We start from the raw sequence: 12,429 nt of genomic DNA on the forward strand, positions 1-12,429 counted from the left end.
GAGGCCCAGAGTGAAGCACACACTCAAAGAAGAGGGACTCATTTGTAAAAACTGTAATAAAAACTGTAATAAACACGCAGATTCCAATCCCTACTTCCAGGAAATAATAAAACTGTACATATACTGACATTAAAATGACATCAATAAATTACCACCATTTGTAACTCCAAATACCCATAAGAGTGAGAAGGAGAAAGAATGTTATTGAAACCCAGATCTTACTCAAATTTAGTTTTCAGTTCACAGGATCATCTTAACAAGGTATGGAGTTTAAAGGTATCCATTCAAGCATTGGTACACAGTATATGTAGCCTATATTAACAACTGAACTGCTGTCGAGCCAAAAATAAATAGCTCCAAACATGCTGTCAATAGTAAATTTGCTGAATTTAAGGCTTCAGGAAACAAGTAAACACTTTTGTTTCAACATAAGAACAGATTAAGAATGAATATAATAAAGTGGGTTACCTGGCTTATATATGGATACATATATTTCCATATAGAAACACCAATGTCTTTCTTAGATATGTTCTGTTTATTTATTTATTTTCTCTCTTTTATATTCTTTTGTATTTTATAGTGATATGGACCCCACCATGAGCTCTGTCCTTAATGCAGTTTTGAACTGAATTGAATACATATTGCTCTTCATCATTTGTAAATTCAATCCATGTCAGGAGCCCCATGACTCAATCTTTCCAGGAATCTGATTGGTCAGTGGTGAGACTGTTTGCAGGTTTTGATCTGATCCACTTAAATTAACATACTGTGGAGCAGCTTAGCCATTCAGCTGGAAGCCAGGAAATCATCAGAATCATTAGGATTTACTGTCTGGGAACCAGGAATTTTGTGCCAATCCATCTGGCGAAAAGACAGCAGTACACAGGTACAGCATACCTGCTCACCTTAAAATATTCACTCATTAGACCTTTTCATTGAATGGTCTCAGCTTTATAAACCCAGCTGTGTCAGGAAGAAACTGCTGTGACATTGTAATGGTCTGAGCTTTTACCAGGCCCTGTAGTAGAGCAGCCTGGTACAAACTGGTTGGCATGGTCACTACTTCAGTTTGGCCTGGCTTTAACCAAGTGGCAGTGGACCAAACTGTGGAGTGAATTGGCAGCTTAAAGAGCAGCGAGAGTGACTGTGTTATTAATATTAGCATGGATTAATACAGAAGTACAGAATGATTATTTTTAGTGTCCAGGTTCGGTCAGACCGATGCCTCCTGTGAGCATTATACTCCGTAGTTTCCCTCCATCCTGACCCCTCAGTGCAGCGGCCACTTGCTTTGCAGTTGCTCCAGGGATCAGAAACATAGAGCACAAATCATTATTTCTACTTTCACAAATGTGAACCTCTAACATTGTGTTCCTCCAAAGGCCTCGCAACCGCCGAGATGAAAGCTGCTGTTTATCATGGCGTCTTTTTCCAACAATTGTCTTTGGTCAGTTACCGTGACGTCTCATCTCCTCCATCCCAGTCCTTAAAATTCCAAATTCCAGCGCTCTGAGTCGGGGCGTTGGGTTTTAAAGAATGTGGCGACTCCGTTTAATGAAGCCAAGCCGGCTCCACTAATTAGTCAAGTCCAGTAATGACCGGAATCCCCTGTTAGACAAAGCAAGCAAATACCTGATGGCTACCAATCATGTTCTGTCCTTCATGGGAAAAAATGCCCACGATTTATTTTGCTGACTGTCATGTCCCCAATTAAGAGGGACAGTTTAGGGGGAACCCTCTAAAGCAGATTGATACAAGGTGAATTACAGGGCATATCATGGTTAACTATGGACAATTCTTCATGTTTTTTGTATATACACATTCAGGTGAATGCATATTTTCTGCTATAACACTCTCATGGTAAAAGTCGTTATGACACATAGCGATGTACTCTATGTTGCAGGGTCAGTACATGTAAAAATGTGAAAGGATTACTACTAATTAGGATTTCAATGAAGCTCTATTAGTGTAATTGCCTTAAAATGTAATGATATTCAAAGACCTGATTCTAGGGAGTGACTTAAGGTGGATTGCAGTTATTACTTATATAGTAAAAATGAAAAATTGAGGATTTGTGTAAAATATGGACACCTTTATTACATTTCAGACAAGCTTGACTGTGTAGATGATTATCTTGTTACTAATGAACATGGTCAACTATTACCATTCATGCCAAATGACCTATCAGTAGGCCCTGCAGTAGGTTTAAACCCGTGCTGTCATCAATCTATTAGATCCTCAGACTGATGACACGATCTAACCCGTTACCTCATGTGCCTTTAAGCTGCCTTTGACTCTTGATACGCAAGTATGGAGCAGATACTTGGCAGGTTGACCAGGCTTTATATACACTGTATCTGCTAAGACTAACCTACTGTGGCCTGACAGGTATCTATATCATCCAATCAGTTGTCCGGCTGACATCACGGTTTATTGTTATACTAGTTAGTATGAGGAACTTTTCATGAATCATGCCCTTGAACCTGTCTAACCAAAGATTTAAATATGATGTTGCTTTTGAATGTAATACCTGGTGTTTTATTGAGTTGGGCCTACAGCTCTCTGAAGGAAGCTAAAGATCAGAGTAATATGGTTCTTGGTTAGAGAGGGAGAGTAGTTTGATGTCCCTATTGTATTATAAACTCTAGTACAGAGTCATCATCATTAACCTGTTATTAAACTACAATAAAATATAGTTATAAATGATTATTAACCTTTTAACTTCAACATGTTTTTCAGTGGCTACCTGGTTAAAAAAAACAGTGTGAAAATGTGTGCTGTTACTCTGCTGCAGGGCATGTGAGTACACACACAGCAGCGATAAAATGCTCGCTGATGACCGAGGTGCTGTTCATTTCATTCATTCATTCATCACATGTCGGTGCAGCAACACTTCAATGATGAGTGAGTCCACATTCCACAGAGTGATACCAATTATAAATGCTGACGCAGCAGCTTGACGCTCAGATCTTTTGATCATCACAACAAAAGGCCAAATTACTTGTATAACAGAACTGCTGTCTTGGTGTGTGCGTAAGTGTGTGTGTGTGTGTGTGTGTGTGTGTGTAACCTTATAAAATCACTATTGCAATTATTTACTACATCTTAAAAGGCCACCATAGACCTAAAAATATCATATAAAAAAAAAAAAACAATGTCCTGTTACCTACAAGTAATTAATGTTATAAGAAACAATCTGATAAACTTTGGTGTTCCCTTGCTGTACATTTAGAACGATGTGAACATGTCCAGGTTAAAGTCCAAGTTAAAAATCAATATGTTGATCAGTAGCAAGGCTGTGTGTTGATTGATTGAAATATGTATTTTGAACATGCAAAGCATAATAAACAGTGAAATCAATAAACCAGCTCTTATAAACACACCAATATACATGCACGAAAAGGATCAGACTATTGATATAGAGACATTATCAGCTTGAGTCCCATGTTTCTATTTAAAGTAACACGGATGATATTGTTTAAAGAAACTTTTGAAATGGGACGTTTTTCCAAGTTAGTGTGTGTCCAGGCCAGTGTGTATTGCTTTAAAGTACAACATAAAAGAATGATCTAATATACTGGCTACTAATGTGACAACTAATGCTTATAAGACATAGATGTGAGTATTTGAGTTATGAGTCATAATTATAAGATAGCCCATCAGGTGAGTAATAGGCTATATGAATACAGTGGTGGAACGTAATTAAGTTCATTTACTCAAGTACTGCACTGAAGTACAATTTTGAGGTACTTGTACTTTACTGTAGTATTTCCATGTGATGCTACTTTCTACATCTCAGAGGGAAATATTGTACTTTCTACTCCACTACATTTATTTGACAGCTTTAGTTACTTTTCACATGAAGATTTGACACAATGTGATAATATAACAAGCTTTTATAATACAACACATTGTTAAAGATGAAACCAGACAGCAGTGTGTAGTCAGGCTTACATTTCAGATGATTAGAGAAAAAGTCCAAAAACTGAAAACACATTTGTGAATCAGAACTTTTTTTTTCTTCTTTCCTCTCCCATTAATCATCTCACCACCCCTCACATTTATCTGCTTTTAGTACTTTTATTTTAATACTTTAAGTACATTTTGCTGCTGCTTGAACTTAAGTGGGATTTTCCATGCAGGACTTTTACTTGTAATGGAGTATTTTTACATTTCTGTATTGGTACTTTTACTTATGTAATGGATCTGAATTCTTCCACTAATTATTATATAGGCCTATTTATCATATTCATTCTTTATATAGCTCATTCTTTTTTTCTCCTGGTGGGAATGTGTTGCTGGGTCTTACAGAGGAAGATAACTTGTGGAGAAAGTGAAAGAACGTGCATGCGTGCGTGCGTGCGTGCCCTATCATACTGTGCCCTGCTGTGTGTGTGTGTGTGTGTGTAGGCTATGTACGCGCGCGCGTGAGTGTGTGGGGGTGTTTTTTTCCTCCTCTGCCCGGTTTGGGATTTGCTGGTTGGTGACATGCCTCCCTCCGCCTGGCTCCTTATAGCCCCGGGGAGGCAGGAATCCCGGACGAGTGGTACGGACATCGCCGACGGAGACCGCAAACACGGAGCGGAGCGTTCCCCTTTAAACACGGTCTTATGACTACAGCCTGCTTCAGTGAGAGACGACCGGAGGACCAGGACACAGAGACTGACCTGACAGCCAGGGACAGCACAGCACTGACTCACAGACAGGCAGGATACAAGGCTGAATGGTCATTTAAACGGATACTACCTCACCTGTCCGCAGGTACGACTCACAGCTGCGCCTTCATCATCTGTCACAAGTCATTATAAGAACATTACAGTCATTGTAGGATTCTACTTTCACATGACTGCCAGTACTTTGTTTTAATGCTATTTCAGAACGTGTATTTAATAACAGGCTGGCTCATCTGGCAACATTCTCTCTTCAAGTGTGACTTTATAGTATAGTTATAGTAAATGTGTCATCTCATGTGTCAACCATCTGATATGGTTGAAATCAATATCATAATTATAATTTTCTCCAATATTAATATATGCAAGTTATATTAATATATGCAAGAGCTGTTTCAGTGTTTTGCATACAAAACTGTTGTAAATGATGCAGTAATGATTTCAATTCAAATTATGTAATCTTTTTTTTTAACTCTTCAGATGTCATTTTTAATCAATATTCATGGGAAAGAACATGGAGAAAAGTCCAAAAATATGCAATTTTGTGCACTACATATATTTAGTCTAATAATATTTGGAATATATGTGTATATGTATGTATATATACAACCAAAATGCCATGGTATAACAGTAATGATGCTACATGTGTCTCTGCAGATGCCTTACTTTATGTATTAAACCCCTATCTGGTGTATTACAAATGCTTTTATTACATAAGAACACACAAATCATTATGGTCTATAACGGCATCATAATTCTAATATTTTCTCTAATATCCAATATTGATATATGCAAAGAGCTATGTCAGTGTTTTGCATTAGATCAGACAAAACTGTTGTAAATCACAGAGTTAAAAAACTGAGATGAATCTTTTTTTTTTCAAATTGTGTAAAATAATACCACCACATGATGACATTATTAAAATACTGTTATGGATCTATTTGTTAATCTGTAGTCACCTGTTGGTTGACCTCACTGACCTCAGCAGGTTTTTTCTTTTTCTCATAGGAGCTGATTTTTTATTTTTTTTTGGACCCACCTTTTGCACGTTGTGGACACTGTCCCCCCCCCCGCCCCCACCTGCAGCTCTGAGGATATGTGTCGCCTGCCAGTGGCTTCCCTCTTGGTTTGCTTCTGGTTGGTGGAGAGGAGCCAGTGTAACAGCAGCCTTCAGGACAGCATGGGAGAGATGCACGCCAGGTTCGCCGTCAGCCTCTACCAGACGCTCAGCGAGACAGAGAACAACTCCAACCTCATAGTGTCACCTGTGAGCGTCTCCTTGTCCCTGGGGCTCCTGCAGCTCGGGGCCCGGGGCAACACGCTGGCTCAGCTGGAGGAAACGCTGGGATACAACTTAAACGGTAGGATTCACCTTTCTTTTTCCCCTTTTTTTTTCACATGCAAAGGCAAAGCTTGTATTCAGGTGGCATTAGCTGGCCCTCGGTGTGAGAGTGAGGTTGCAGGGTTGTTGGTGGCCCTCAGTGCTGTTGGTACCAGGTGGTGTGGAGCGGTGCTGCTCTGCTGCTGTTGGCCCTGCAGAGCACAGTGGTGTCTGGAGCCATAATACCTGCCTCCACACCAACTCTAATCTCATTAACCACTCCTGCAGCTTGGCCTCGGGGTCGAGAGGTCACTGTGTTTAATTACAAACAAAAGGAGAGCTAGAGCTGTTGTTGCATTTGCTTCCATGTATGCGATCTCACATTTCAGGTAGGGATGGAAATTGATGACAGTTGGCTAGACTTTCACCCATTTGGAAAGAAGGTGTTACATTACTCTAACCTATGCTAAAATATCACAAATCATGCAGGGCTGCAACTGTAAAGTATTACACTAATTAGCAATGTGTCTACTGTTTTATTCCTGTTTAATTAGACAATAAAATGTTGGGAATTAGTGAAAAATGCTTGTTTTGTCTAAAAATAAACAGTCCAAAACACACATGCCTCTGTTATATATGGCACTTTGGGTCATATATAATAGATAAAAGCAGAAAATTCTCACATTTTAGAAGCAGGAACCAGATAATTCTTGGCAGTGTTGTGTGATAAATGACTTAAACCATCAATTAATCAATCAATAGTTGCCGATTTATGTCTTCTTGACCGTCTAATCTATTAATTGACTCATAGTTTCAGCTACAGAGATGGTGTATTTGAAAGTTAACAGACTGAGGGTCGGAGTTCAACACTGCTGAGTAGGAAAGATGCCACCTTTTTATAGAAAACTCATAATTACTGCTTTTATCAGCAAGAGATTAAAATATACACACACAAAAAACAACAACTGAAGAGTTTGTTGTGAGCAGTTTATAAAAAAGTGAAAGAAAGACATATGACTTAAAATTAAGATACCAATCCGAGTATGCTTAAAGTGATACAGATACCAGTTGAGTACTTCATTGGATACCCATCATGTGAATAGAAGCATTAAAATGCATAAAATGCCACCACAAATGGGTTGTAGCTGCTGTGGCAGTGGGCCAATCATATGTGGCATTAAACCGAAGAATGCTTGAGTTGATTGGCTGTGATTAAGTCCATACAAATATTCATATTGTCTAGCTCTGGGTGCAAAAAGGATCGATTGCAGGTATTGTTTGACGGGAGATGTTTCGATACTACTTGGTATCGATTTATTTCGGTCGACACATTAAAGTCATCGAGTACCGATACCCAGCCCTAAATATGACAGACAGAAATAAGAATTCAGGCCTAGAAAATAAGCACATGTATAGGTAAAAGGAATTTAGTAGGAATTTAAGATAGTGAAAACAAGCAACATATCTACCCCCTACTCAAAATCGAACAAAACCCAATATCAGCAACAAGGAAAAGTACTGACTGGTACAGTATGACCTTCTCAGAATGATAGCTGTGTGCAATCTTAAGATAATTTGTGTTTGAATCCAATTTGGAGCCTTTCATCTACTAATGTTTGTATTTTATTAGATGAAGGAAAACCCCTGTGGTGTTTAGCATTTGCCAGATTGTGTTATAAGCGATGCTCTAATTGAGTCAAATGAGTGTTTGTTTGTGCACAGTCTTGCAAGGAAATGTGTGAATTCAGTTAAATTGCTGCTGAGACAAGCGAGAAGCTGTTGAGTGGAATCCATCATGGGAATTTATTTTATTTGCTAGCAGTTAGGAGTGAAAAACCTTCATGTGCATACAGAAGGGAAAATTCACTCGTGTTCGTCCTTTGTGTCTTCCCGTCCCGCAGATGCACAGGTACAAGACTTCCTCGTGCATTCACAGAGTGATATGGGCAACAGCAGTCAGGGGATGTGGCTGCAGCAGACCTGCACATTATTCATTCAGAGCGGCGTCCAACTTCTGACTGAGTTCACACAACACGCAGCTGCCTGGTCCAACACCAGCGTGGTCCGAGCCAACTTCAGTCAACCCAACCACACCCGCAGCCAGCTGGCGCGAGCTGGACACAGCCACGGTAAGCAAGAGGGCTTTATAAAATGTTTGAAGCCTCACTAATCTTCTTTTTTTTTTTTTTTTTTTAAATTAACAATGAATCAAATATGAGATGCTAGAAATATCACAAATGCTACAAATCTAAAGATGTGGCCTTTGAGCCTCTTGTAGGTCATTGTTTTGTTTTTTTACTTTACATTCAAGAGTGCTTTTTTACTTCTCAGATGTCATTTTTAATGGAGTCAAGCATAGAGAAAAGTCCTAAAAATAATTTTTTTTTTTGTAATAATGATGTATATTTTCTGTATCTATATGTGTGTATGTATATATTCTGTATGTATATATGTGTATGTATATATTCTATATGTTTATGTATACACACACATGTTTTGCAATAGTCCCTTAGATCAAACACTTGTAACAAGTGTATGTAATGGAGGCCATGATATCTTACGGGTTAGCAATAAATACTGTATGGATAAACTTCACTGGGAATTTAATAATTAGAAATAACTATATGAAAAAAACACACATCTACATATATTAAACTTGATCACATATACATAAAATGCTGTCTGTATAACTTAAAAAAACATATTGGTGCATATTGGACAACAAATAGCTACACCGATACCGATATATCTATGATAGGCAAATATCGGGACGATAATATCAGCTGACCGATATATCGGTTGGGCTCTACATTAGAGATGAATTTCAGATCACAAGTCCTTCCCTCTTTTACCTCCCAGATGAGACGTGGCCCCTCCAGGCAGGAAGCAGCAGTGGGGAGCTCTCAGGCTCAGGTGAGGCCCAGGGAGAGGCCCTGTGGTGGGGCCATCGGCTGCAGATGGCCCTGGTCAACACTGTGGCCTTCAGGGGCGCGTGGCAGAAACAGTTCCTGTTCACCAACACACAGAACCTGCCTTTCCTCCTCTCTGATGGGACTGCCATCAAAGTGCCCATGATGTATCAGGCCACAGAGGTTAGCTTTGGTAAGAGACACCATCCATCCGTTTATTGTAAAGACAGGGAGCAAATTCATCGTTATAGAATAGAATAGGAATAGAAAGCTTTATTGTCATTATGTTAAACATATAATGAGATTACAGGTGCCACTCCATTTGTACTTAAAAACAAAACAATGATGCAACATTAAGATAAACCCATCATAACAGAAATACATGTACATACATTCTGTATAAAGGAGAACTTTGAACCTTAACATGCTATTGACACAGCTATGTTGTAACATTAGCGAAAGAAAACAACTACAAACTAAGAACTATCAGAAAAGTTCAAAAGTCAAAAGTTATAATGACCATGACTTTAAAAAACTCATGATACTGTTAACATGTATCCCTGAATGAAGTCATTATTTGAGTTATTTTTTATAGTAAAAAGACTTAGGCCTACAGGCTATAGTCTTGCTAGTGGCTCTGTAAGGCTATATGCTAACATTAGCATGCTAACATGCTCTTGTAATGATTACTATGTTAACCATTTTAGTTTAGTTTGTTTTCTGGTCATAAAACAAGACAAATTTAACTTAAAAAAAATATATTTTATGAATGAAAATACAGACACAAATGGACAATACATGTATAGAAACAAACATGCTTCTTCTGTATTTAACATGTTTCAGCAATAAGGATAAGAAACAAGATACAAACAACAAAATAAGAAAAGAAGGGCTAACAACGACACAAACAAGACAAAAAAAAAAAACAACCTAGTAATGCTCTATAAGATTGTACAACAAACATTCATAATGAAATGTATATAAAAATATGGAATGACAATGAAAAAAAAAAAAAAGACAAGCAACACATCGTCTTTACAAAACTTTATGGTGAACTATAGCTAGTAAGATAATAGCTAGTTATTGAGTTATTTCAGTCTGGACCAAAGCTACATTCTGTTGTTCCAGCTTCTCAAATGTGAGAATTTGCTGTTTTCCTCATTTTTTGTCATCATGATTGAATATCTTCAGGTTTCAGTTGCTTGTCAGGCAAAATAACTCATTTCAAGGCTTCACTTTCTGCACTCGTAACACTCTTTTTGACATTTTGCAAAGTAATGATTCATCAACTAATCCAAAAATACTAATAATCAATAGATAAATGAATGGTACAAGTTGTAACTTGTAATCTCGTTTCTGTCCTCCACAGGTCAGTTCAGGACGGCCTCAGACCAGCGTTACACGGTGCTGGAGCTGCCGTACCTGGGCCACTCACTGAGCCTGCAGGTGGTCCTCCCCAGCGAGAGGAAGACGCCGCTGTCCTCCCTTGAGTCCCAGCTCACCGCTCGCCAGCTGGCCTCCTGGGACACCGGCCTGCGTAGAACCAAGATGGACATTTTCCTGCCCAGGTTAAGATCAGATCAAGTACTGATGAAAACTTCTAACATCTTTGTCAGGTTTTGTTCTGCAAAGATGGAGCTGATGTTCAAACAATGTTGTGTCTGGTGTTTAAAGGTTCAGAATGCACAATAAATTCAACCTGAGGTCAGTGCTCCCCGCTATGGGCATCAGCGACGCCTTTAACCCGACAGCAGCTGACTTCACAGGAATCTCAGGTCAGTACAATTCATTTGAAACTTGAAAATATTGATTTTTTTATCACAGTTCTTTGAATCAGACACCTACACACAGCTCCAGTTGAAGCACTTTAAAAGTGCATTTATGCTTTAAACACTCCCCAGACTACAAACAGCATAAACTGCAGGCCAGACAACCATCACTGTAGCTCTGCTGGCTGCTCACAATGTGTTTCTTCCTGCAGTGGAGGAGGGTCTCTATGTGTCTGACGCCTTCCATGAAGTGAGAATAGAAGTCACAGAAGATGGGACGAAGGCATCTGCTGCTACGGGTGAGAAGGAGTGCAAACATGGTTCTACTTGTCTGCAGCAATTTATGTGTTGATGTTGCTAAAATAATAATGTGTTATTCATGCAGCGATGGTGCTACTCAAACGATCCCGTGCTCCTGTGTTCAAGGCGGACCGGCCGTTCTTATTTCTTCTGCGACAGAGTAACACAGGTATATATTATAACCTCTGCTTTATAAACCTTACCACTGGTTTTTAGATCATTTACCACCAATTATATATTGAGTAGTGTTTTTTTAAGCTTAGGCAGCAAGATGTTTGACATGAAAATCAGCAGACACTTGTATAAGTCGTGTAATGCATTATAGTGAACATCTGTATCATAGTGAACATCTGTCTGCCAGTATTCTGTTGTTACAAGGTAATCCAATACAGACCTGTCAAATCAATCTCCATTTAAACTACATCAAGACAAAGTATAAAATGAATGCAGACTTGATGGACTCAAGCATGTTTCATATAAGCCTGCTAATACATCATCATATCAACAGCTGCCTGGAAAACATACATCCACCACTTTACTGTATGCATTTACAAGTGACAGACAACAATATGAAATAAAATGATTGACAGTGAATAATTCATCCACTTACTCTCTTACGGCCTTTGTTTGAGACTCCATATAACTGGCAGCTCAAATATTATTTGATCTATTTATCGCACCCATTTTTCCTCCAATTTCTCTTATCCTTTCATTTTTATTACTTATTTTATGTCTGAGACCCTTGTCTGTTTGGGTGTGTTTCTTTGCTACTGTTTATTCTATAAAAATGAATAAATTAAATATATAAAAATAAAATGATCTGCAGTGAAAGAGCCCTATGTGTAGCAGCATGGTAATGTCAAAACATTCAGTCACAGATGTATAGTTTTGTGACAAAGTTCAAACAGTGATGGTTATTTGACTTGACAGATAGATTTCTATATTTGTGTTATCTTACTGGTTTGAAGTGGGCGGTCTGCAGCAGCTGTTTAACCTGTCAATCAAATCTGATCACACCACCAACATAGTCCTTATGAAGCAGATTCGTTTTTGACTGTTGAACTCTTAATCATAATTTAGGATGTGTGTATCTGAACATTAATTCTTAAATAAAACTGATATAAATTAATTCAAACTTTTATTTCTTACTTTTCAGGATCCATCTTGTTCATGGGCAGAGTGATGAACCCAGCTGACCAAGCACCTTGAGACTCCTTTTAACACCACCTCACACACACACACACACACACTCTTTCCCCTGACCCATATTTCACTACCGGTATTTATTTGTGGACCAACAGGAGGGTCCTCGGACACTTCCGGAAGAGGGACAATATTTTTGTACATATCTTGTAAATAAAATTTTAATACATGTTTTTACACTCTGGCTGTTTTGGTCATTTCTTTTTATAAACTCAGGACAAAAATAAAACAGAGTCACATGTTTACAGAACACTTTA

General features: G+C 38.5%; 1 protein-coding gene across 1 annotated transcript; it reads left to right on the forward strand.

Moving 5' to 3' along the window:
* The first annotated feature begins 5,766 nt into the window (after positions 1 to 5,766).
* Positions 5,767 to 12,215, forward strand: serpine3 (serpin peptidase inhibitor, clade E (nexin, plasminogen activator inhibitor type 1), member 3). The gene is made up of 8 exons (XM_062432183.1): positions 5,767 to 6,031; positions 7,893 to 8,120; positions 8,851 to 9,093; positions 10,270 to 10,468; positions 10,575 to 10,675; positions 10,882 to 10,968; positions 11,055 to 11,138; positions 12,126 to 12,215. The coding sequence occupies exons 1-8, from the start codon at positions 5,767 to 5,769 to the stop codon at positions 12,176 to 12,178; spliced, it is 1,260 nt and encodes a 419-aa protein (XP_062288167.1). The 3' UTR covers positions 12,179 to 12,215.
* Positions 12,216 to 12,429: the final 214 nt, after the last annotated feature.

This window comes from Scomber scombrus, chromosome 13 (assembly GCF_963691925.1).
Source record: "Scomber scombrus chromosome 13, fScoSco1.1, whole genome shotgun sequence".
Classification (NCBI taxonomy): Eukaryota; Metazoa; Chordata; class Actinopteri; order Scombriformes; family Scombridae; genus Scomber; species Scomber scombrus.

What these genes read in the sequence shown, in the direction of transcription:
- serpine3 (XM_062432183.1), top strand. Translation starts at nt 5,767, where the DNA reads ATGTGTCGCCTGCCAGTGGCTTCCCTCTTGGTTTGCTTCTGGTTGGTG. An exon ending in GCTGGGATACAACTTAAACG is followed by an intron (nt 6,032 to 7,892) that starts GTAGGATTCACC and finishes CCCGTCCCGCAG; the next exon opens with ATGCACAGGTACAAGACTTC. An exon ending in TGACTTCACAGGAATCTCAG is followed by an intron (nt 10,676 to 10,881) that starts GTCAGTACAATT and finishes TTCTTCCTGCAG; the next exon opens with TGGAGGAGGGTCTCTATGTG.